This window comes from Penicillium longicatenatum, assembly GCF_028827895.1.
Source record: "Penicillium longicatenatum strain IBT 33135 chromosome Unknown contig_1_segment0_segment0, whole genome shotgun sequence".
In the NCBI taxonomy this organism is placed as follows: domain Eukaryota; kingdom Fungi; phylum Ascomycota; class Eurotiomycetes; order Eurotiales; family Aspergillaceae; genus Penicillium; species Penicillium longicatenatum.
Window position 1 is genome coordinate 974,715 of NW_026643119.1, and position 25,133 is coordinate 999,847.

Here is a 25,133-nt window from a genome sequence, read left to right on the forward strand (position 1 = left end):
AGAATCACCAAATGATGAATTATTATGTGTGGACTCTATTGGGATTCTTAATTTCTATCTGATAGACTTTGACATTGGGACATTGGTTTGACACTCCTTGTGAAACAATTTGCTAGGCTGGCCCTTAACATTCTGTGCAGCGATCGGCAAAGAGCGGGTGGACTAATTAAATCCCTCGGTATAGTAAATTAAATTATTGAGAGAATGACCCAATCAGTTGCTTAAAACTAGTTTCTTAAGCAAAAGGTGAACAATGACAGTGCGCCATACAATTCATAGACACCGAGCCCTCGAGCATCAATATTTCCCAAAACCCACTAGAGCATGTCATTCATTGTCAGACATGCAATGACATCGCATCCACAAAACGTCTCTGGAAATGTAGGGGGTTGATGAACATGACGTCAGCGGATCTAAAAAAACGGATCGTCACCAGGCCCCACAACTGGGGTCCATCGATCGGCTCAAACCTGTTAAAATGCGGCATGTCTCGAAAGCCCTGGAAGTCCACCCTTTGGAGCCCACCCGAATTGACTTTCTGATCTTGAATCCAGACGTCAAATACTATGATGTCATGAGTAATACTCTAGCTTTAAGCAAACCACCACCAGGTACACGCGCTCCAGGCTGGGTATCATGTTGCACGTGACTATCAGATTATCATTCACATCACTATATTCTTTGACGCGATCAAAGTAAAGTGTTATGATCATTCAATGGCGCCAGGCGCAAAGACGAGAGGCCACGAAGGTCCCCGCAAATATGCCTACAATATCGATGCTGCCCGCGAGCGGGAAATGCACCTGTATGGAATCTCTACCTCCGCGCTTTGACACTATACCCGACCATTCTAATAAGACCTTCTTTATAGATATCTTCCATATTGGGGATTCTCGCATTCCGAAAAGTTCGCGCAGCAATCAGTCGGCCAGCAGCCCAATGTCTCACGCGATAGCGTGTTGACGGCATTCGCGCAGCTAGCGAGTCTACGACTAAATGCTAAGTGCGCACTCATCTCCCTCTTCGATCGCACAACGCAGCATGTCGTTGCAGAGTCAACGCCAAGGCTTGGTTTGCGCAGTACAGAAAGTGGAGAGGGATCTGAGTCATTATGGTGCGGTGTGCAGCAACTGCCACGGGAGACCATACCTATGTGTAATTGTGCGATGCATGCTTTCACTGGTGAGGGAGAGCAGAGTTTCATAGTTCCTGATCTTTCCAAAGATTCTCGGTTCAAGGACGCTTCTTTCGTGACAGCGGCACCGCACCACCGATTCTATGTTTCTGTCCCGATTCGATCCCCAGAAAACTATATCATTGGCAGTGTCGCGGTGCTGGATGATCAACCTCGCAAAGATTTAAGCAAGCAATATACAACGCTTTTGAAGGAGCTCAGCGAAACCGTTATGGACTACCTGATTTCGCAGCGGGCCATGCGCGAAGAGAATCGCGAAGAGAAGATGGTACGCGCATTAGGATTGTTTGTGCGCGGCAATTCAGATTTGAGTCAAGGAATTGACGGTCCAGAATTTTCGAATGATAAGCCACACGGGCTTGCGCATGTCGATAAGAAGCTCGAGGAGATTCGAATATCCACTGAAAGTAGTGACAACAAGCACAACGCTGGGCACGAAAATGATCGATGCAGACAGTCTCAGCCGTCTTCTGTAGAACAGGAAGCGCCGAATAGGGAGCAAAGTCGAAACCAATCGCCAGTCCGCAAATTCAAAAACAAAGAAGATGAGCGACACGAATCGGCGGCAGAAAAAGAAGAAAACGACCAGCGACCTTCACTCACGCCTACTACCGAGCGACTGCAGAAGTCTTTCGCCCCATCAAGTGTACAGTCAGTACTCAATAGAGCTTCTTGTCTCATGAACCAAGCGCTGGAGATAGAGGGTGCTATGTTCATCGATGCAAGCGTATATGCCCGACGACAAATGATTGGAGTTGACAGTGACTCACATTCCAATACAACGTTCGAAGAGGATGAACAAATGTATGATACTGAACCAAAGCTAGATGAAGGGATCCATGGTCCCAAAAGTCTAGTTCTGGGATACTCTACTTCCTCTGGTTCGGGTAGAGACCAAAGCAAGCAAGAAAGCCACTATGTTCCTCTGCCAGGTGCTTTTGTGAACCATCTCATAGATCGGTATCCACGAGGGAAAATCTTCCATATAGAAAATGATGGCAGTATTGCACTGAGTTTTGAAGGACTAGCAACGGAGACGAGCCAGATTTACACTGGGAAAGTGAATGCTGTCAAACCTGGATCTCCGAAGGAAAATGAGTATCGACAAGAAACCATGGAAATAAAGTATTTCCACAAGATCCTCCCTGACGCTCGATGCATTGCTATCTATCCTGTTTGGGACTTTCACCGCAGTCGATGGTTCACGATCAATCTGGCTTGGACCAATGACCCTGGACGTGTGTTGTCAGAACCAAAGGATTTGACATATATGGCTGCATTCAGCAACACTGTCATGGCAGAGGTATCGCGGATGGATATCGAAGCCGCCGATCGTGCCAAGGGCGATTTCATCTCGTCCATCTCGCATGAGTTGCGGTCTCCATTGCATGGTGTTCTTGGGACTATCGAGCTACTTCAAGAAACAGTCACAAGCTATACCCAACAAGGATTAGTTGATACAGTGCACAGCTGCGGGCGGACTTTGTTAGATACGTTGAACCATTTGCTGGACTATGCCAAAATCAATACTCTCACGGCTCCGAGGCGATCCAGCCTGCAAGATGGAAGTGAGAGCATGGGTTCACAGCCAAAGTTAGCTGTTCCCGGCCTCGAACAAAAGGAGGACCTGAGCTGTTTGGTGCAAGAAGTTGTGGAGGGTCTGCTTGCTGGTGCCGAGTTCTATGGCCGAGAGGCGACCAACGCTGCCAATAACCCCAAGCACGATGACTGGCGACTCTCATCCGGTCCGCTGAAGGACAAGAAGGGCCGCATCATGGCCATTGTCGACATCGAATGGCAAGATAACTGGAACTACTCCGTGTATGCGGGAGCTTGGCGTCGTGTTGTGATGAATCTCTTCGGTAATGCCCTCAAATACACCAAGACAGGTTATATCCGGCTCTTCATGAGGAAAGACACCATGGGAACGAAAGACAACAAGACCGTGCCAGCGGTACGCCTAACGATCAGTGACTCGGGCCGTGGCATGTCTCAAGATTTCCTCCTCCATAACCTCTACATTCCATTCATCCAAGAAGATACACAATCCCCTGGTCTGGGTGTGGGTCTCCACCTGGTCCACCAAATCGTCAAGTCTCTCGGTGGCCAAATACAGTTTAAGAGTGAAAAAGACCGCGGCACGGATGTCGACGTGCTCTTTCCCTTGAAAGAGCCACAGCCATGCATGGAGCAGCCATCGTCATATCACGGATTGAGAGAGCAGCTCAGCGGGAAGAGAGTCTCGTTTTTCACGAAAAGCTTCCAGCGCGGTGATCTCGGTATCCGACCTGAAGTCTTTAACAATATTCGGATGAGTTTAGGCCGCATGGTGAGTGATTGGTTCGGGCTTCAAGTTTTGAGCTCTGAGGAACTTGAAAATGGAGAGGTGGCAGACTTTCTCATTGTGACTGAACATGAATATCGAACCGTGATGAGCGACCCCGCGGGATCAGATATTCGGCGCTTGATTGAATCAAGGACGAAGTTTCCTTTGATTGTTTTGAGTGACCAAGCGAGCAGTTGGAAGGTGGTGAAAGAGAATGATCGTGACCATGCGATCTTTTTGTCTCAGCCGTGAGTGATAGTCTCCCACCTTTGCGTATCGTCTTACTGACAGGTTGAAAGTGTGAGCCCAAAGACCATAGCAAAAGTCTTCGAAAATTGCTTGCACCCAGAAGGGATCGCCCAAGATCTCCAACGTGCCGGATCATCCCTCAAAAATGATAACGAATCCCCACGGAAATCAATCAATGCAGAGATTGAGGCAACAAAGCAAGACATGATAAGTGCTGAAAAGAAAGTTCTTTTGGTTGAGGACAACTCGGTCAATTTGAAGGTCAGTGGCTCTTTCTCTTATACATACGACCCTAACTAATCTTAAGATTAGATCATTGAAACCTGTGTTAAAAACACTGGGTTGGCATATAAGACAGCAACAAACGGAATAGAAGCAGTGGAAGCATTCAAAAATGAGAGGTTTGATGCCGTCGTAATGGGTAAGTCCAGGCACCAAAGGTTCTTTATGCTCTCCCACTGAACAAATACAGATATTTCTATGCCACACATGGATGGTCTCTCTGCAACTCGAGAAATGCGACACTTCGAAAGAGCAGACAAACTTGAACCCGCCCATATTGTCATTCTTACGGCCGCCCTCTCTTCTGATATACAGAGGGAAGCGACCATCAGCGGCGTTGATAAGTTCCTGACAAAACCTACACCTCTTAAGCAGTTGACCCAGATGCTCCACAGTCTGCCACAGCTCAATCATTCTCAAGAGGTTCAGTGATGTCAAAGTGTACAACAATTTGTATTTTTAGTATACGACAGCATGATAAAGCCACGAGAACACGACTATTGACGTTTTAATTGAATTTCTTCTATTTGATCATATTACACGGGCGAATTGGCGTAGTTAGATTATAGATATGCGTAGCGCTTAGCCGTGAAGGGTCAGACAGGATGCCGCAGGAGGCGTGCGCACTGTGCATAAGTATTCAATGTTGCTCAATGGAAGTGGATAAATGTTGTAGCGACAGTCGTATGTACGAACACTTAATTGGCAGACAGTTTGCAAGCTTCATACATGAAAATGTACATGGGAGAAGATACTTCCGCGGCCCGAAACCTGATGGATGTGTTCGTAAATCACTATATGAATCACGACACCCATATGTATAACTATGAAATTTCTCAAAGGATAATTCTTGCTTGCCTCTATGAGCGCGGCCATATGTTCTCGACCCTATCTCACCCCGTGGAGGCTAAGAGCATAGCGATGCCGGCGATGTGGGTACCTCTATATCCCGAAATCTTCCGGCCGTTATTGCGCCCTGAAAAGCTCCTGCAAGGAGAGAGAATATGAGAGATAGTCCAGACTCAAGAGCAATCAATATACAGGTAGCAAGGATACTCGAGATTATGCTAGCTGGATATAGTAACGCTAAACAATAATAAACCAATATTGAAAGAAATGACCGTTTCCGAAGACCTTGCATGGTACGGGCGCTAGGGTTGACATCACGAACCCAATTGTTTCTCCAAAAGGCGGGGAAATAACAATGAACAGCTAAGCATCTCCATACCTTGAAACACGCATATATCTTCCTGCCAACTACAGTACATACAAGCCAGTTTCGAAGCGTTGCCAAGTTCCACAACATCCCGTTCATGCCACGCCAAACCTAATGCGGATCCCGGCACATGACATCATCCAATCCATCTAACAAGCTCCTCCCGACTCATAACCACCAACTTTCCACCTCACATCACACCCCATCAGTCAACACAACCTCAAACCGCCAAAATGTTCCGCTTCGTAAGGCATCCCTACCTAAGTCTTAACAATTGCCATTAACAAAACCTACAGAGCAAAACCCTCGACCCTGTCACCCTCTTCCACTCCCCCAGCATCCCAAACAGCACCCGCGTCCTCACAATCCTCAAACAAGCCTCCACAGCTGCTGCCGAGACAGCCACAGAAGACCAAGCCAGTGACTACAGCTCTCATGCCAAGCAGCAGCGCGGCGAGTTCGAGGTCGAGGTTACCACCAACGATCCCACCACCGATCAGCTCCGGAATATCCTTGATTACATCAACCCCGTCTCCGGAGTTGGTGGTCAAGGCGATAAGGCTACCTATGCTGTATCGGAATTGATCAAGGGAGCTAAGGATGCAGAGGATGCGATCAAGAAGTTCAAAGAGGATAAGAGTAGTTTTGTGCGGCCTGTGGTATGTTTACTTTCCTTTTGGTGGTTTAGGTTTGCGTGACGATTGCTGACTTGCTCTTTAGACCGTTGACTGGGTTAATGGTCGGGCTGTTATTGGAGACCAGGAGTCTGAAATCTTGAAGATGGTGCGCCAATTGCCTAACCACTAAGTTCGTTTGGTTTGTTCCGTCCGCTCCGCTGTATACCCGAGACATGAGTGGAGATAGTACGTCGGATGAATGTATCAACATTGGAATGACGGGCTCACTTCCACTGATTTAGAGTTATCAACTTGAAATACACAATGTACACTGGAATGCTACGGCATGGTCATTGAAAAACCAAATATAGATATTCAGTAAAAGTATTAGTGTCCACGTATCATGTACCCAATGACTACATTTACAAGAATGTGTAAGTTGACATATCCATCTATTGATATCTTCTACTTGGTAACGCGTAGAGTTCACACCTACTCCCCCATGAATAATTGAGAACAAGAATCACTCGATTGCGAGTTTTGAAAACATAGAGAAGAATGAAAAAACATGCACCATTAAACTCATACTCAGACCATACGCAGGCGTCTACCAGGGTACCAGGAAACCAAGATCCAGCTTGAGTTCAACGCGGGCTCCAGTGCGACGAGAGAAGAGAAGAGATACAGAGCAAGACGAAAAGAAAAATGAATCGCCTTCCACGTTGAACATCAGATCAGAACATTGTTCCGAAGCTGCCATCAGTCGCAATAGGTTTGCGGGGAGAACTGCGGCCCGAGCTGTCGACGGCAGGTTTGCGATGACTGGAAGAGTTAGTATTGGACGAAAAGAGTGGAAAGCGGGTAAGTAGTACATACCGGAAGGTGAATCCAACAAACAATCCCTTGTTCATCTTGTCATCGCGATCGGCCATATCCTCCAATGCGCGCTGTTTATCATGAACTTCCTTGTACTTGGCCATATCGGACTCATTGCTGAAATCATCAAAGTACCCAGCATCAGTCTCTGAATCCAGTTCCGGGACGAAAGGAGCACGCTGTTCGCGGAGGTGATTAAAATCGACCTCGGCGAAATAATCATGTGCGTGGATCTCATTGATATTCTTAAATCGGGTTTCCTTCGCCGCCACGAGCTTTGTGATGAGATCCCACGTGCGCCGGGAAAGGAAGTAGTTCGGATCCTCGTAGACCGGCTTCCGGAGCACCTTCTGCCAACGCTTCAGGTTCTGCCATGTCTCGTCGACGGTCGCACCGGCAAAAGGTGGGTATCCTGCCAACGCCTCGAATAGCATACATCCCAGGCTCCAGTAATCGACGGTGAAATCGTATTCTTCGCCCTTCAGCACCTCGGGTGCCATGTAGTCAGGTGACCCGACGATGGATTTGGCATAGTTGACTTCTCGCTCCCGAAGAGTTCGGTACCCCTGTCGTCGCTCGGCCATTGTACGCTGCTCCATGGGCCGTCCGAATGGAACGGGTGTGTTGCCCACTTCTTCCAGCTTCACGCGCATTGACTCGATCTTCCCGGGACTCAACATACCAGCCGCGAGACCGAAGTCGGTAAGTTTGACGTGACCGGTTGAGTCGATGAGGAAGTTCTCGGGCTTCAGATCACGATGGATATAACCCAGGATATGCAGAGCATCAACACAGCTGAACATCTCTGCGATATAGAATCGCGCATGACGGTTGTGCAGGACACCGGTGTTGTTCAAGAGCGTACGGAAATCTCCACCGGGGACATACTCCATCGCCAAGTAAATCTGGTCATCATCCTGGAATGCATACAACAATCTGACAAGCCATTCGCTCTTTGCAGCGGTCAGAATATCACGCTCTGTGAGAATGTGTCGGATCTCATCGAGCTTGAACAGCAGTCTCTTGCTCATCACCTTCAACGCACAGACCTCCCGGGTATCCTTTTTCTGGGCGAGGTACACCTGTCCATATCCACCCTGGCCGACCTGCGTCAGTATCTGGAAGTCATGCTGGCGCAGCCGTGTGCGACGCTTGCGCAGATGCGCCCGTTCGCGACCGAGATACTTTAGGAGCGCGGGCTCATATTCTTCATTGGGGGTTCCAGGAGGCTCCGGGTATGCGGCTTTGAACTGTGAGTGGCGAGTTTGACGATTGTGAACGTAGCTGAGGAGATCGAAGTAGTGGTCGAGGAAATCTGGCGCGGGGTTCATTAGTAAATACGTATATAGGGTTTCAGGGTGAGACATACAAAGTTGAGTGACATTTGTTAGACGTTTAACACGGGGCTGTTGGAGTTTCTCCATTTCCTCCGGTGTCAGGCCGCGCAGCTGGACCTGCCGCTTAGAGGTATCCGCATCGCGGGGCTGGTATGGTTCATGACGAGAGATAGCTGCTGCGGTCGGCTTTGGTCCCAGGTCCTTGGGGGCGCGGGTGGTAGGGGGGTGTTTTCCTTGTTGGACTTGCGTGTTGGGCTGGTCGGGCGCTGATGGATAACGCTCTCATTAAAATCCTCAATGCTGCTCCTGTCGGCTGTAAACATGGGATGATTGAAGTGATTATGGGTTGATTTGGACGGAGATGTGGGCGTGAGTTTCATAGCATTGTCGAACACATTGGGCAGGTCCAACGCGCCCGGCGGCGCCCGCGACTTGCTAGGACTGCCGTGAGGGGTCTGTGGGGGACTTGTGAATCCATGGCCCGACGGGGTAGAGGGGCGATCGAAGGTTTCAGAACCGCGAGTGTGTAGCAGTGGTGGGGGGTTAGGGAGACGGAGACCCAGACGGTCATCAGCGATATCGACAGCCATGGTTGGAGTACGGAGTACCGTGGTGTAGGATGGAGAAGAGCGATAGAGGGGTTTGAGAGTGGCACCCCCTTGATAAGAAAAGCCTAAGACACGCTAACCCGCGAAATCGGAATCAAGAACCAGAGGGCTTTGCTTCGCTTTTAATGCTTCGTACACGACGATCGCCGAGCTCCACTGATCGAATTGGATCTTGATTTTGGCTTTTTCCCTCTCTTGTTTTTCCAAGATGTGCTAAGATGTGCTATCCACTTTTGCGCGATCCCAAACTTTCCTTAATTAGTTTCAGCCTGTCTGCTGCTCATTACCCCTTGTATAGAGTTGCCCTGGCAACTCCCTCCACGTCATACAGGCTGTGCAAAGCTCGCTAGTGTTGGTTATGGAGAATGGACAACCCGGCTGTCTATCGACTTGAGCTGAGCTCATATGGACTTGATCCACTGGGATCGGACTTGTGCCGCCCTGCAGGTCATTTTTGCTCGAGGATCGGCTCCAGAAGCCCCAGTTGGGACTGTTGTCTCCGTCCCAAATTTTCCTCTCCGTTTCAGGGCTGGCTGGAAATGGACCTGTACGAAAAGCCACCGACACCGACACACTGGTTTTCTTTACCAATGATTTGTTCCGTGAATCCCTTGTCAATGGTGTCGTTAGCTGGTTCAATAGCGCGGCGGCCCCAGAATATGCTAGTGATGAATTGACAGAAAATCTCCGAGCATGCAAGTGCCGAGACTATTGAATTGTTTTCTTTTTACCAGCTGCAGACGAAGTTTAAATCTTGTTTTATTGATATGCAATCACGATCGCAAGGGAGTCACAATATGTCCAATATTCCACCGCTCCACTCGGGTAAGCAAACTACCGCATTGGGACTGGCCGAACAGTGGGGGCGACATCGATCCATGGATCTGCTGTCACGGCATCGCCGATGATTTGATATCGGAAATTGTCACTTGCAAGAACACTATCACATTCACGCCGCTCCCTCGGCACGTTGCCCCGTCTATACGTTTTAGTCAGTGCTCATCTTGAAAACTCAACCGTTGTCACTCACGTAGAACGCTAGCCCATAATCTTCGGTTGTGAAGGTAATCTTGGCTCCCTTGGGGAAATAAAACACATCCCCCGGAGTCGCTGTGACCGTCTGCCCTGTCTCATCGGAGATCACGAAATGTCCTTCCAAAATAATCTTCATCTCGTCGTAGGTGTAGGTATACACGAGCGGGGTGCCCTTTTCCAGGCGATAAAACCCACAGGAGATGGGCTTGTCGGCGTTGTCCTTATCACTATAATGATTTGTTAGTCTTTAGTATGAGTTGTCGCTGCTGATCATAGCACTATACCTCGAGATGACATCGCCTAGGTATGCATTCTCATTCGCAATGAGCGGAGGCTTGAATGTGGACTGGGCCTTGGCGTGGTAGGTGAATGCAGACGGCATGGTATAAGATGTACTGAGCCTCAATACTGCGGAGAATCTGGAGACGGAGAGGAATTACAAGTGCCAGCAACCGCTTATAACTAACCCATCACGGATATCCAGATTCAAGATGAGGGGAAGCTGGTAATGCTCTTGGTTCGAGTAGAGGCAATTCGATCCTTGCCAAAATGTCATCGGGTTCGTTGTCCAGACTAGGCAATCCAGAGGAGAATGATAAGGCTCAATTATAGTTTAGCATGGCGGGGAATTCTGTATCTGGTGAGGGGAAGCTTTGAAGCTTGCCATGGAAGAGCTGTCATAGCTACACTACAGTTTCGCTCGGTCGGGGTTGTGGGGGATGATTATTGGTGGTCCCCAAGCAAGGCTTGTAAGATCGTAAGCCATTGAAGAACCTTTGCTTTATCGGTCGCATCCGAGGGTCATGGTTGATCAGATATCGTTGCGTTGGTCTGGGGAATGCCTGGCTCCGGGAGAGTGGATGTTTTTTCCCGAAGCGGTTAGGTGTTCCCTGACTATACAACTACAGAACCTCAACATAAACCCAAACATTCCGTATGCGCAATAGGCGTGAATGGAATTGATATGGGAATGAGAACTGAAACATTACGCTGGGTAGATAATATAGCTCCTTGAATGCTGTATGGTATTGGTAACATGGTGAACTCCAGAAAGCGTGTTGAGGAAGGAATATCATAATGGAAATACATGTACAAAGATCGAAAGTAGGATCTTTGGGCCAGTAGAAGATCATGGGAAGGGTAAATATGCAAATAGAGCAGAGTAATAGAACAGAGTAGGTTTGAATGTGTGGTTTCCTTCTTGACTTTACTAGTCTCTGCCCAGGCTATTGGCCATCAACCTTGTGCCTATGTTTGCAACAGCAGAATAAGGTGGTTTAACCATTACAAACTTCGAAGGTGAGCCTTGATCTTTAGAAAAAAGACTTCATATTCACCATAACTGACAAAAACATAAGAGAGATCATGGATTGTCTCCTCCACGTACTTCTCTCTTCCTATCCATCTCCTCCCTTCCATCTCTTACACACACCATCACGGTCTTCACTTCAAGACTCAACCCTTTATAACTCAAGCCTTTACTTCCACATTGCATACTAAGGTACAATCATGCCTAAGACAGCCATGTCTGAGTCCTCTCCATCTGCCCCTACGAACATCGACTGGGCTGTACACGATCTCTCAGCTCTCCTCCACTCGCAAGGTGTCAGTAATGCCTATGTCGGATCCTATGCAACTGTTCTTATTGGAGGAAACTGTGTGGTGTCACTACGTATTCCGCAATCGCCTATTGGAGGGACAGTCATAGAATTGCAGGATGTAGGACCTGGACCTTATTGTCTCCTGAAATCCTGCCAACGTATAGAAGGGGCTTCGCAAAGATTATCGGTTCAGGCTCAACGGTTCAAATTGACTGTTTACCACGGCGAGGCTAGGCGCATTGAAATCATCATATTTTAAGGTGGTGGTTTACGTGGTCATGACCATGTACGGCTCCCGGACTCGATCCATTGTTGAATGATGGCCAGCGTATACAGAACCATTGTAATCCTACCTACAATAACTTCCTTATTTGATTCAAATAGCTGGCCTCTTTGTTTCTTAGGCCTATTCCTCGGCTTTGACTGTCATGGAGATATCGCTTCCCGTATCTTCTCCGCAAAAGAGATTTTCCTGGCACCGGTGGATCCATTAAGCTTCTCCGCCCCGGATTAAATATCCTTCAATCTTTAGACGTCAGACGGTTTTCTACTGTAATTTGTGGCCAAAAGAGAAGCCCATAGGTCTTGAGGTTATGTGGTCCTGATCATAATCATTCGCAGGTGGGGCTCGACCACTGTCTTCGCCATGCCCCTCCGAAAGAGCCGGGCGGCAGCAGCCTGCAATTATTGTCGCGACAAAAAGGTAGATCCATGGGCTCACCCTGTGAAACAAGCTATCTCTAATTGATGCCCGGGGTTTCATAGCTCAAGTGCGATGCTCAAAAACCCACATGCGGTCATTGCGCAGCTAAGGGTATCGATTGCCAACAGGGCCCAATTCGACACAAGCCAAGGTAAGCCTGCAAGTACGACAGGGACTGGAACTGGCTGACGTTTGATTAAGGCCAACTAATCGTCGCATCGCGCAGTTGGAGCGTGAAAATGCGTTACTTCGTCAACAAGGGGGTCGGATTCCAGAAGGCAATGTCCTCCTAGGCGATGAACCATCCATGATATCCACGGATGCTTCTTTCACAATGAGCCCATCTCGAGGTCAAGTGGAACTCTCAATATCTCAGGCTGATTCCTCGCCGATTGATCGACCAACCGTTTTAAGCAATGGTTCTTCTCATCCGGAAGCACCCGATAGCGATCATCTCAAAAGCGCTACGTCGCTCTACCATGGTCCGACCAGCGCTGTTTACGACGACACGGAGATTTCTGGAAATAACAACGATTCTACAGAGTGGTCCAAATCACCAATGAGTGAGGAATGGACCCGGAGCCATTTGTTTGCAGAAACAGCAAAGCAAAGTAAGGATAGATTCCAATCAATAAGAATGTCCACTAATGCACGACTCAAGGACAATTAGAACTGTTGAACTTCTCCGCCGGAAAGCTCGATTTTGATGGGTTTGACCCGGAAATTGGAATGCACCTTTTGTCAATATACTGGTGTCGCCAACTCTATACAGCGCAGATCATCTACCGCCCGGCTTTTATGAGAGATATGGCTTGTAATGGGCCTTATTTCTCAAAATTGCTTCTTAATGCCATTCTCTTCACCGTTTCCAAGCACTGTGCGCGACCTGAACTCCGCTCGGATCCGGACGACATCAAAACGGCCGGGTGGAGTTTTCGCCAAAGATTCACGGAGCTTTTACGGGACAGCTTCGACAAAAGCGATATCACTACACTCCAAGCACTGCTTATCATGTCCAACTCTCTATTTTCTAGATGTGACGAACGAAGTTTATCTTGGTTATACGCGGGGAATGCATTCAATATGATCATCGATCTGGGGCTACATGTGCTTCCTTCTCCAAGCAAGATGTCGCCGGAAGACCTTGAAATTCGGAAGCGTGTTGTATGGGGTGCATACTGTGAGTTAAATTATTGATATATCTAGCGGTACTGTGAGCTCATATTCTCATCAGCCATCGACAAAATTCAGTGTCTCTACCAAGGGAGGCCACCACTTCTTCGCTACATGAACTTCAAGGCACCATTGAACTTCCTCGACGACTATGACGAGCTCGATCCCTTCCAGGAAATAACATATACTCCGTTCAAGCGGCAGTCAGTCATACCGTCATTGAATGTTTCCTTGTTAACAAAATTATGCGAACTATCAATCATCATCGATCGCATCCTTTGCGAACTCTACTCCGAGTCACAGGAGATGAGCCAAAGCCAAAGCCAGATTATTTCTGACGACATCAACTCGGAACTTGGAAGGTGGCGACGAAATCTACCACCCCAGCTTGATTATCTTTCTCATCCCAGTGAATGCGTTCTTCTCCCCCAAGCATTCTGCCTCTTGTGAGTATCCCGACCGCTGTAGTTATCCATTTACTAACATCCGATAGAGCCCTATTTGATGTCCTAATAATTCTCTCACAACGACCGTTATTCACGGGAAGTTACGGTCAAGCCGCTGGTCAGGAAGCAGCCTACGAATCCGTGAACGTGTGCACAACAGCCGCGAATCAAATCGTTCAGATTCTTCGTGACTATTCCCAGCATTTCTCCATCAGCAGTGCGCCGTATATGCTGTCATACGCAACGTATATCAGCGCAACGATCCACGCCAGAGTTGTAGCTCAAAAGGGCCGAAACTCAAATTCTTATCAATCGTTGCTGCTTTGTCGGACTATCCTCAAGGAGCATCAGTGTCTGTACGCGGCTGCGGGTAAAGCCCGAGCTAACCTGAACAAGCTCGTGCAGCATCTCAAGATCAGTATCACTGAAGGTGATGAGCAAATATCTGCTCCTGTGGGTAATAGTGGCAATAACCAGTTCATTATACAGGAACCCTTGCCGGCCTTTGGTGCATCTAATCTTGCACCGCAGACTATGGAGCTACAATCGCCGCAGTTGAATTGGGAACTCTCAGATTTGGATCTTGAGGCTATTGCCGAAGGTTTCCGTCTTGGCGGTGAGCTGGATTATTTGATGCGACCATCTGGAATATGAACTCCGTGTATGATATGGCATGTTGAAGCATGGGTCGTACTCTTGATGTGAACCAATCGGATTGTCCCATTCCGGGAACTCCAACCAAAAGTGGGGCATTCACCAGGCGCCTGCATCACTCCCACATAAAGCCCAAGTATAAGTGACGAACAGCTTTGCATTGTGTCTAAATCACTCATAATACTTCTGCCAAGGATGGTTCTGTCGAAAGCCCAACAACTCCTTGATCTTCCGATTAGGAATAGGAGCCTCCCTCGCCCCCATCTCCCTCGTAAACGGCGTATTCGGCGCAACACGCTTCAAAAACTCCGTAGTAGAAGGCTCATAATTCGTGATCTCATCATTCACCGCATTGAAAACCTGAAACCCAAGCCCAGCCTTGTTAACCGCAAGCTCACAAATCTGTCCCAAATCCCTCGTATCAGTGTACGACCACCCATGCACAGCCCATTCCTCCGGCTTCTTAACATAAGAATCAAACATCTCCTCCTTATACTCCTCCGGTGCAACAATACGTCCAATCCGTAAAACGTAGATATCGGAGTTATACCTCCGCGCAAAGCCACGCGCGATACGCTCTCCACACATTTTCGAGATGGCATACGTATCCATCGGGTTTGCGTCGACGTCTTCGTCAACAGGGAAAGAGGGGTACGCGAGATCGCCCTCGCCATATGCGATTCCGTAGACGGATACCGAGCTGGCTAAGATGATCTTTTTGATGTTCAGTCTTGAGGCTGCTTCGATAACGTTGTATTGGGCTGTTGCGTTGCAGCGGAAGGTTTCTGTGTCGGGGACTAGCATGTTGCGCGCGTATGAGGCTAGATGGATTACTGCGTCCGGGACTAGGCCGAGTGGTTCACGGAATGGCTCTGTTAGGTGGAAGTGGGAGCCGAATGCGCTGTATGCCTGGCCTGCGTCTGTGAGGTCGACGCGCATTGTGTGGACGCGGTCGGCTAGGTGTGCCGGGAGGGGGACTAAGTCCAGGTTTAGAATGTCATGGCCTTGGTCGAGAAGGTATGAAATTATGTGTTGGCCGGCTTTGCCTGAGCCGCCGGTGACAATGATACGTTTCCCCATGTTGGATTTTGGGAAGACTGGGTGTTGGAAGTGAGATGTCAGGTATAGAGAGGGGATATAGGGATGCTGGGGATAAAAAAAAAAAGTTAATGTCGTTCAATCGGTTTGTAAGATATAACTCCACTCCTATAATCGGCATTTATATGATGACGTTGCTGGGAAAGAGTATTGCGGGGGGTGGAGATGCATCGGAAGATGACCTTCCGGATTCGCCGGATCTGGTTGGCTGGAGGAGGCTTTAGCCGTCGACATTAGCCATGAACAATAGCTATGATAGCAAGCATAACGAGTCGGACTTGCTCCGTACCGCTAAGCATGGATTCCTTAGTGACCAAAGTACCAAAAGTCATCCATATCTCAACGAATGCGCTCATCTCGATCGCATATAAATGAATGCACCAGGCCTCTTGTTAATTTCTTGAATCCCTCTAGTTGAAGGCCACAAATAATCCATTGTTCAAAATAAAGATGACAGTTGCGTCATCAGTGGGGAGAAACATCGGAAAGTCACAATCCGAAATGGACCCCGAACCGCGGGAACCAAACCAGAACCGAGACCATTGGCCCACGAACTTTGAAATCCGAAATCAAAAGTTGGTCCCCATGTTGCGGGGTCCCCCAATGGGAATCTCGCGATCCGAAAAGATCGATGATGCCAATACAAAAAGAACCCGAGACCCTTGCACAAGCCGATGAAAAAAATCCCCAACCCCCGCATTCTCCAACTCTCACCAAAACATGTCGTGTGCCTCCAAAAAATCATGCGACGGCTGCTCATGCAGTGATAAGCCTTCCACAACCCCAGTCCAAATTGAAGACTGCATTGAGGAGCTCAGAGCCCTCCGCAGACGCAATCAGGAGCTAGAAACACGACTAAGCCTCGCGGCCGAAAATGGCTCGAAAGCCGTTATCCGGCAACCCGGTCGAACGCTGCGCTCGTCGGCTTGGTTCGACTGTCGCAGTGATCCCGGTATGACAGCTATCTACATGGAGCGGTATTTCAATTACGGTATTACACGCGAGGAACTCATGTCGGGTAAGCCGATGATTGGAATTGCGCAGACGGGGTCTGATATTGCGCCGTGTAATCGGCATCATATTGAGCTGTCAAAGCGGGTGCGAGAAGGCATTCGGACTGCTGGTGGTATTGCTTTTGAGTTTCCGACACATCCTATTCAGGAGACTTCGAGGAGGCCGACGGCTACGCTGGATCGCAATTTGGCGTATTTGAGTATGGTGGAGGTTTTGACGGGTTATTTTCTTGATGGGGTTGTAATGTTGACTGGATGTGATAAGACCACTCCGGCTTGTTTGATGGCTGCGGCTACTGTGGTATGTTTGATTTGTTTTGGCTGTATGACTGGGCACCGCTGATCGATATAGAATATTCCTGCCATCTGTCTTAATGTTGGCCCGATGTTGAATGGTTATTCGGAAGGCGCATTGGCTGGTGCAGGTACCGTGCTCTGGAAAGGGCGAGAGCTGTATGCGACTGGCGAGATTGACGATGGTGAATTCATGGACTATATTTCCAGAGGGTAAGTTTTCGTCTGCACATGAGACCCGTGAAAAATCTAACTGGTTTAGAACCCCCTCCGTCGGTCACTGCAATACTATGGGTACTGCGTCAACTATGAATGCTCTCGCAGAAGCCCTCGGCATGGCACTACCAGGCTCAGCCGCTATCCCAGCTGCGTACCGCCACAGAGGCCAATGCGCCTACGAAACCGGCAAGCAGATCGTGGAGATGGTCGAGTCCGATCGCAAACCTAGCGACTTAATGACCCGCGAAGCTTTCGAGAACGCCATCGTGGCAAACGCTGCATTTGGCGGAAGCACCAATGCTCCCATCCATCTCCTTGCCATCGCCCAACATATGGGCGTCGAGCTATCCATGGACGATTGGGATACTCTCGGATCACACATTCCTCTGCTGCTGAACATGATGCCATCCGGCGAGTATCTTGGTGAAGAGTATTTCCGTGCCGGGGGTCTTCCAGCAATCATGGCGGAGCTTTTAGATAACGGAAAGATCCACGGTGACGTGTTAACGTGTAATGGAAAGACAATGGCTCAGAACGTCCGTGGGAAACATTCCTGGGATCGTCGCGTGATTCGTCCGTATGATGACCCTCTCATGAAAGATGCAGGATTCATCCACTTGAAGGGAACTCTGTTCGACTCGGCGATTATGAAGACCTGCGTCATCTCGCCTGCTTTCCGGGAGCGATACCTCTCGAATCCGGAGGATCCCATGGCTTTCGAAGGATCGGTCAGGGTATTTGATGGTCCGGAAGATTACCACAGCAGAATAGAACACATGCCAGAAATCGACGATAAGACGATTCTAGTCATGCGCGGCGTCGGTCCGCTAGGCTACCCCGGTGCGGCAGAGGTTGTGAACATGCACCCTCCAGGCAGACTTCTGAAACAAGGAGTGGACGCGCTCTTCTGTATTGGTGATGGACGGCAATCAGGTACATCGGCTAGTCCCTCTATTTTGAATGCCAGTCCCGAGGCTGCTGCGGGTGGAAACCTGGCCATTCTTCGCGATGGAGATAAGCTGCGCATCGATCTGCCAAAGCGCCGAGTGGATATTCTTATCAGTGATGAGGAGTTGCAAGAACGAAAAAAGGAGATGCAGTCGAAGGAGTATCCTCTTGTGCCAAGTGCTACTCCTTGGCAGGAGATCTTCCGTCAAGAGACGGATCAGCTATCCAACGGCATGGTGCTTCGAAAGGCTGTGAAATATCAGCGCCTAGCGCAACAGCACGAGGCCCCGAGGCACAATCATTAATAGCGTTGTCGTATTGACCTTTAGAAGTATATACCATGAATAGTATAAATCCGAGATTTTCCTATCCAGACTCATCCCATCGTCTTAGTATTTGAGGTAAATCATGGACACTATCCACGGATCACCGCAACATCTCCTCCGGATGTGCTTGCTAAGCGGCGCCTTGAATTCATCCGACATCCGTGTCTCAGAGCTAAGACCCCCCACAATCTAAATCAACCTTGGGATCGCAATGACCAGACCAACCATAACAGTCATAACAGCGGATCACAAATATATCAGGGGTATATCGGCCTCTCGGAATCCGTTGTCCAGACTTTAAGGCCGAAAGATTACAGTGATATTGCCGGGCTAGTCCACGACCCTTAAAACTCTAGCAAGACGCGATGTGATAGGCAAGTAATTTGGGCGACAAGGCTGGCAACTGCATCAGTCAACATTCTTCCTGGCTTACCACTTCTGAGGCATAGCAAAAGCGCCACGGCTCACGATCCTTTGTCCCAAATCCATAGATTAAAGATGCTGCTTACGAGGAGAGAGAACCTAACAAATTAATTTGTCATCCTGGCTGAGAATGTATAAGGACCATCTCACCCCCGAAAACAAAGTAGACAAAATCCATCTTCCTTTATCCTGACGTCGCCCAAAATGGCCGAGTCAACTCTCCAAGCAACTACCAAGAACATTGTCATCCTTGGAGGTTCCTACGCCGGTGTCTCAACAGCCCACTACCTCCTTAAACATGCTATCCCAAAACTACCAGACTCGTCCACCTACCAAGTCATCCTAGTCAGCGCTTCCTCTGAGGTACTATGTCGTCCCGCTTGTCCCCGCGCAATGATATCAGACGATCTCCTCCCACAGGACAAACTCTTCGTATCAATCCCAGAGGTCTTCAAGAAGCACCCCGTGAATAACTTCCAATTCGAGCACGCACGCGCAGAGCACGTAGACCATACGAAACGTACAGTCTCTATCCGCTACGAAAAGGACGAAGAGGACGAGAAAATCATTCCTTTCCATGCGCTCGTCATCGCAACGGGTTCTTCAACTCCGTCGCCTCTATTAAGCCTAAACAAAGACTCGGCAGAAATTCGCGCGCAATGGGCGCTTTTCCGGGATGCAATGAAAAAGGCGAAAAGCATCGTTATTGCTGGTGGTGGTCCGGCTGGGATTGAAACTGCAGGTGAACTGGGCGAGTACCTTAATGGACAGCCGGGTTGGTTCGCAGGCAAATTGGAGAACCCCAAAGTAGAGATTACGGTTGTGACGTCTGCATCTCAAATCCTTCCTTTGTTGAGATCCAGTATTGCGGAGAAAGCTGAAGGGTATCTCGCGCGTGTAGGTGTGACTGTGGTCAAGGGTACCAAAGTCACAGGGGTGTCCCCGGCGGAATCAGGGACGGATCTTGCTCTACCAACCAAAGCCACAGTGTCACTGTCTGATGGAACGGAGCTTGACGCCGATATCTATATTCCGGCTGTGGGTATGACGCCTAACACATCATTCTTGGATAAAACGCTACTAATGTCCGATGGCCGGGTCGAAACCAATCATTCTACTCTTCGGGTGGATAAAGCTGGGGATCGGATCTACGCTGTCGGGGATGTGGGTTCTTATGCACGACCGGCTGTTCATTCGATTCTGAATGCTGTGCCGGTTGTGTGTGCGAATATCAAGCGGGATTTGCTTCTTGCGTCTGGAGAGCGTGAAGCTTCTTTGGGAGCTGAGCGTTCATTCAAGGAAGATACGCGGGAGACGCAAATGGTTCCTATTGGGAGGAGTAAGGGTGTGGGTGCAGCGATGGGGTATCGGCTGCCTAGTTTCCTGGTTTGGTTGATCAAGGGTCGGGATTACTGGCTGTGGACGACAGGGGATTTGTGGAGTGGGAAGCAGTGGGAGAAAGAGTCCTGAATATGATTGAGGCTGGGGCTCTTTGTTGCTTCTGGCATTGACTTAGTCGCGTGATCATCAGGGGCATTGTGGCTGGTTGGGTGAAGTAGTTTTTTAGTGATGTCCGGAATAGTGTGGGTGCATAAGACTTTGGCGATTTAATACCTAGAGCTGGCAGCGTAGTAGTCAGATAATAACCACGGATTTCAGAAAAGAGAATGGGTTCGATCAAAACACTATCGAGAATCACATGAAGGAAAAGATCCTTGGACGCCGCGCTAGACTGCACAACCGGAGTTGAGCTACAAAGCACAATTTAAGCAGCAGTAGACATAAAAGAATAAAAAACTATCTGTGTCAGTCAATTAGTACGGTAAGCTTGACTTTTCCAGGCTGAGCGCTGGTGGGTAGAAAAGTGGCAATCTGAGAACCCAATCTTGGTTTGATGGCCATCCGAGGATGAACGGCATTACCCAAGGAAAACTGTGGATAAACGATTAGTACTCGCCATATTGAATAGGTGCGGGAAGATCTTACCCTCCCAGCCCCATTCCCCCATAACATTCACCCAATGCAATCTGCTTCGGACTGTTCTCTCAAATTCAATATTCTCCAAGGGCGACAGAGCAGAGCCGCGCCTGGAAGACCCATGTTTTAAGGCAGGAATCCTTGGTATCCCTAGAGTAGATTTCTCGTGTTGGTCAACTGAATTTCCCCGATTATGGAAGCTTCTCCCGCTGTTTTTGCTCTCGGGTGGTCCGAACTTGGGGTCCTTTTTTCCTTTGCTCTCGCAGGAGAAAGATCCAGCTCGTGGGGTAGCGCCTTTGCCATGTTGCTGTTGCCTCTGGGCATTAAGCTTGTCACGCCGGGCCCAAACCTCTCGTACAACATCGAGGCAGCGATCAATTCCGCCCAGCATCAATCGAGATTGAATAGTGAACCATCGGTCCATAACCCACCGCCGATCATCCTCATCGTCGACTTCAGCCCCAGCGGCGATAAGAGGGAACATTTGGATGATGGTTGTCCGCGATGTAGGAGGTACCGTTGCTAGCAATATCAATACACGCTTCGCTAGTTCTTCGGCCGGTTCCGATGGCATCTCCGGTACAGCTTGATGAAGATAGAGTAGCGTAGCCCAGCGGTAAGCATGTGCCACTTGAATACTGTGCTGCACTTCAGAGGTTGGATCCTCTGGTGGTTCAAACCAATGCGGAGGCTCCCACCGCTCCACCAGTGATTTAAGCTCCATTCCCTGCGACACAATAGACACAGTATTTGAGGAGCATTTTCGTACTCGCTGGACCAGTCTCGCGACTCGCCCGATGAGAGGGAATAGGGTGGCTGCACATCCCATCAAAGGATCTATCTCATGGACAGCATCACCTGGTAACTGGAAGATATCCTGATTGAGATCATCTTGGCCCGACTCATCCAAAGAAGTAAGTCTTGCAATAACATCCATATAGGTCCAGGTATTATACAAAAAGCGAATGCGATCAAGTCTCTCGCTATTCTGTCCACCCTGGATGCCCGCATTCAGAACCTGCTGCATCAACACCTTTGCCCCTCGCAGATGTTGAACACAGGTACGAGTATTCTGGTCCCAGGTATCGGCAAACGCCAACGCTAGACTAGTCGCCAGCGCCGTATCAGCCCGCATACTTTGAATTTGTTGTCGGAGGCATGCCATGCTCTGTCGCATGTGCTTGACACCTTGAACTCGCAGAGAAGGATTTTCCTTAGCAGAGTGGAAGGCGGATAGCGCGAACAGAGCATGATATAGAGCGGGTGTATCCTTAGCAAGGGGCCAAATCAGCGTCCTCCAGGGGTTTTCAGTCCTGCCATCTTTGACTGACAATATACCACATGTCAACTTATCAAAGCGCATGGCTAACATTTCTTGGCTTTCTGGTGCCAATGATGGCTGTCCCGGTAGACGGGAAAAATCAAAGATATTATTATCCTGAGTAGAGAATGGAAAGCCCCACGGATTCGAGCTAGAGTTGGACTGTCGGATGATTTCTTCAATTTCTCCATTATCCTCGTCCAGTAGCTGGGAAAAATTGAAGTCTAATTCAGGTGGCTCTTGGTATGCCGGACCAAACGTTGAACCTGAAGGATTCTCGACATTCGTCTCTAGCATCAGGTCATCATCAAAAGGTGCATTCTCTTGAAATGGCTCAAGAAATGAAAGAAAATGACATGGATCAGCATCCATCGAGTGTGACACAGCGATGTTAGGGACTATATCCTCGGCTACGGAAGAATGTTCTGTTCTCACCGCGAACTCATCAAGAGAACGAGTATCGCTAGATACATAGCTTTTGATACTGCCCGGTGAGCCGAGCAAAGATGATTCTCGAGGTGATATGTTGGCAAGATTTGACTGCGCTCGGTTCGGCGAGGCAGCAAGTTCGGTAGTCAGGGGAGTAGGGAAGTCCTCCGGGTTTGTGAGGGAGGTTAGTAGATGAGACGAGTTGTTGACTGGGGAAAAGATTGTATCAGACATGTACTTTGGATTTTTGTCTTGGTCAAGGTACTTTTGTCGTTACCTTTCTTTGTCGGTTTGATGGCAGTCGGACGGCCAACAGCCAAGTTGGTCTCTTCGAAGGGCCGCCACTTGAAGTCCTTCTTGTACCCACCACATGACACCTTGCGCCGTTCGCACTGGGAACAGGACGGCTTCGTCTCATCGCACTTCAACCGTTTTGCCTTGCAGGTAATACAACCTGGGCATCACGAAGTAATCGGGTCAGCGTTCTGCGCAGACAGTTGGGCACGATGTGCCCAGTTTAATTGTATATGACATTTCTTCCGATCAGGTTTAACACCGTACCATTACGACTCTTTGTCTGCCTTGGTTTCTGAGTTGACTTGGGGATCCGCTTTGTTTTGGGCGAGACAGGCTTTCCCCGCCCTGACGCCGGGGCCGGATCGGGCGAGTCTAAAATCGTGGACGGCGATGGGATTTTAATTGTTTCCATACCAAGGCAATATTGGATGTTCAAAATAGTCCAAAGAACCTTGGAAGAGAGATGGCGAATAGATGGGTTTTGAGATGACGAAGATAAGACGGGGACCACAGCGAATGACAGAGAGTAGATAGGAATCGAGGCGAGCCGGGAGGAGTACAGTGATAAGGCCCATGCGGGGGCGCCGATCTTGGAGAAGGCCGTGAGGGGTTAGTCCGTACGGAACATTGCAATCTGACCCGAATGCGTTGTTCGAGATGGCTTGTCGCCAACTCGGAGGTTTTCGATGGTGAATAAATATATCAGGAAGTTGTGGGGCTGTGTCGACAGGAGATAAAAGTTGGAAAATGTTCGAAGTTCGCACAACTCAAAAGCCTTCCGCATAGAACATGAAAGGGCTTTGCTTTGTGTATATCATCAAATAGACGTCATTATTGGCTGCGACGCAGCTAGTAGAGGTCATCGCGACCCGAATTCTTGGGCGCCGATGCACTAACTCCAAGCTTCAAGATTCAGGGGTATATCATCAGGAACGGGACATCGAAAGAACATTAGAACTTCAAAGTTGGCTAAGCAAAATAAATATACACTGTGCAAAAGATTAGGGGAAATGATAATATTAGAAAAAGAAAAAAAAAAGAAATGCCCCCTACCCGGATCGAACGAGTGATCTCTTCATTACAAGTGAAGCGCCTTACCGCTTGGCCAAGGAGGCATTTGATGCTAATGATGTCAGAACCAGAATACTTAACCACCAATTATCTATCTGCCAATACCTCGTCTATCTTCTTTGAATTCTTGGAAATGCGTTGTCAATCAATTTTGATATTTTATCTAATCATGGCCAAAGCATCGGCTGTGGTCCTCTTCAATGCGGACTCTTCTTTCGCCCAATCTGATCTGTTGCTCATTGGTTGGGAAGTACATATATATCTAGCCTACCGTCCTACAAGCCAACATGCTACAACGAGAACTACTAGGAGAATCACTAGGAGAATTACTAGGAGAATTACTAGGAGAATTACTAGGAGAATTACTAGGAGAATTACTAGGAGAATTATAAATGAAAAGTAGACTCGTCAACAAAAACAAACACAGAAACCAAACCGAAAATCAGAAGACCAGGATCCGAACCCGGATCTGGACACACAAAGACGATCCCCTCTAATTGAGACACCATCGAGAATGGGATCACCGAGTCTCGCGACTTGATGCCCCGGCGGCGGAAGGTCGAAAGGTCGAGGTCTGGTATTCGGCGCAGTTCCCGGGCACCCAGCCAAGAACAGCACCCAGCCTCCTCGACGACCTCTCCTCGGTCTCGATCTCCACCTCCGCGGATCTTTCATCCCGCCTATTTTGCTTTGATTTCATGGGAGGAGGCGGAAGGTGGATGATTGGTGGAGCCGCAAGCGGCTCGGGGAAAGTCGATGTTATCGGGGTCGAGGCCCGGTCCATGTCGATGTCCTCGGGGTCTCCCGTCCCCACGGCGATGTTGTATGCGGCGGGTGGATCAACCCGCAGGAACAGCTCCATAGCTGCCCTTTGGGCGACCCAACTCTCATCGAATGAGAGGTTTGTGGTGAAGTTGCCTGCGGCAACGAGAGGGCAACACCGACAAATGTCGGCAGGCGAAATGTTTCCGACCTCCATCAGACCTTTGAAAATCGGATTGTTAGTTGATTGAAGGGTTTGAAGTTGAGAGCAATGCTCTTGGACTGAACTTACTGAAGGAAGTCTGATGGAGGCCTAGCCAGAGGAACTCTGGCGTCAGCACCATGCGGAGGACCCATGCCGGCATGAGTCCTCCGGTGCTGACAGCACAGATCAAATGTGCCAATAAGGGAGAAAGATTGGTCGCCAGAGGGATTATAGCGAGGTTGCTTTGGGGGTCTTCACCCCACAGTTGTTGAAACAAGTGGGATTCGCCCCATGCACGAGATTCGAATTCAGCGCCGATGTAACGGCGCGCCAGCAATCGAAGGCCGGCTCTTGTGATTGGGTGACGACCAGCGTCAGAGAGAACAGGGGCCAGGAAAGAAGACATGGTAATTCCGGGAAACTACAGAACGA

At 48.9% G+C, this 25,133-nt stretch overlaps 10 protein-coding genes across 10 annotated transcripts; 5 read left to right on the forward strand and 5 right to left on the reverse strand.

The window, feature by feature from the left end:
* Nucleotides 1-716: 716 nt before the first annotated feature.
* Nucleotides 717-4,484, forward strand: N7484_001148 (uncharacterized protein; the record flags this gene model as incomplete). The annotated part of the gene is made up of 5 exons (XM_057111568.1): nt 717-805; nt 872-3,769; nt 3,821-4,031; nt 4,083-4,191; nt 4,243-4,484. 5 exons carry the CDS (start codon nt 717-719, stop codon nt 4,482-4,484), a joined length of 3,549 nt encoding a protein of 1,182 aa, XP_056976305.1.
* A 1,017-nt stretch (nt 4,485-5,501) lies between these two features.
* On the forward strand, nt 5,502-6,075 carry N7484_001149 (uncharacterized protein; the record flags this gene model as incomplete). Its single annotated transcript, XM_057111569.1, has 3 exons — nt 5,502-5,513; nt 5,565-5,927; nt 5,989-6,075. 3 exons carry the CDS (start codon nt 5,502-5,504, stop codon nt 6,073-6,075), a joined length of 462 nt encoding a protein of 153 aa, XP_056976306.1.
* Nucleotides 6,076-6,619: 544 nt separating this feature from the next.
* Nucleotides 6,620-8,688, reverse strand: N7484_001150 (putative serine/threonine protein kinase; the record flags this gene model as incomplete). The annotated part of the gene is made up of 4 exons (XM_057111570.1): nt 6,620-6,707; nt 6,762-8,076; nt 8,131-8,353; nt 8,377-8,688. The coding sequence occupies 4 exons, from the start codon at nt 8,686-8,688 to the stop codon at nt 6,620-6,622; spliced, it is 1,938 nt and encodes a 645-aa protein (XP_056976307.1).
* A 967-nt stretch (nt 8,689-9,655) lies between these two features.
* N7484_001151 (cupin domain-containing protein) lies at nt 9,656-10,123 on the reverse strand (the record flags this gene model as incomplete). Its single annotated transcript, XM_057111571.1, has 3 exons — nt 9,656-9,685; nt 9,737-9,968; nt 10,026-10,123. 3 exons carry the CDS (start codon nt 10,121-10,123, stop codon nt 9,656-9,658), a joined length of 360 nt encoding a protein of 119 aa, XP_056976308.1.
* Nucleotides 10,124-11,988: 1,865 nt separating this feature from the next.
* On the forward strand, nt 11,989-14,318 carry N7484_001152 (uncharacterized protein; the record flags this gene model as incomplete). Its single annotated transcript, XM_057111572.1, has 6 exons — nt 11,989-12,045; nt 12,108-12,196; nt 12,247-12,656; nt 12,707-13,225; nt 13,280-13,664; nt 13,712-14,318. The coding sequence occupies 6 exons, from the start codon at nt 11,989-11,991 to the stop codon at nt 14,316-14,318; spliced, it is 2,067 nt and encodes a 688-aa protein (XP_056976309.1).
* A 171-nt stretch (nt 14,319-14,489) lies between these two features.
* On the reverse strand, nt 14,490-15,398 carry N7484_001153 (NAD-dependent epimerase/dehydratase family protein; the record flags this gene model as incomplete). Its single annotated transcript, XM_057111573.1, has 1 exon — nt 14,490-15,398. One exon carries the CDS (start codon nt 15,396-15,398, stop codon nt 14,490-14,492), a length of 909 nt encoding a protein of 302 aa, XP_056976310.1.
* A 738-nt stretch (nt 15,399-16,136) lies between these two features.
* Nucleotides 16,137-18,195, forward strand: N7484_001154 (IlvD/Edd family dehydratase; the record flags this gene model as incomplete). Its single annotated transcript, XM_057111574.1, has 3 exons — nt 16,137-16,730; nt 16,782-16,936; nt 16,986-18,195. 3 exons carry the CDS (start codon nt 16,137-16,139, stop codon nt 18,193-18,195), a joined length of 1,959 nt encoding a protein of 652 aa, XP_056976311.1.
* Nucleotides 18,196-18,843: 648 nt separating this feature from the next.
* Nucleotides 18,844-20,109, forward strand: N7484_001155 (NAD(P)/FAD-dependent oxidoreductase; the record flags this gene model as incomplete). Its single annotated transcript, XM_057111575.1, has 1 exon — nt 18,844-20,109. One exon carries the CDS (start codon nt 18,844-18,846, stop codon nt 20,107-20,109), a length of 1,266 nt encoding a protein of 421 aa, XP_056976312.1.
* A 448-nt stretch (nt 20,110-20,557) lies between these two features.
* On the reverse strand, nt 20,558-23,075 carry N7484_001156 (Zn(II)2Cys6 transcription factor; the record flags this gene model as incomplete). The annotated part of the gene is made up of 4 exons (XM_057111576.1): nt 20,558-20,571; nt 20,626-22,575; nt 22,632-22,820; nt 22,928-23,075. 4 exons carry the CDS (start codon nt 23,073-23,075, stop codon nt 20,558-20,560), a joined length of 2,301 nt encoding a protein of 766 aa, XP_056976313.1.
* Nucleotides 23,076-24,254: 1,179 nt separating this feature from the next.
* N7484_001157 (uncharacterized protein) lies at nt 24,255-25,107 on the reverse strand (the record flags this gene model as incomplete). Its single annotated transcript, XM_057111577.1, has 2 exons — nt 24,255-24,718; nt 24,789-25,107. 2 exons carry the CDS (start codon nt 25,105-25,107, stop codon nt 24,255-24,257), a joined length of 783 nt encoding a protein of 260 aa, XP_056976314.1.
* Between the last annotated feature and the right edge of the window lie 26 nt (nt 25,108-25,133).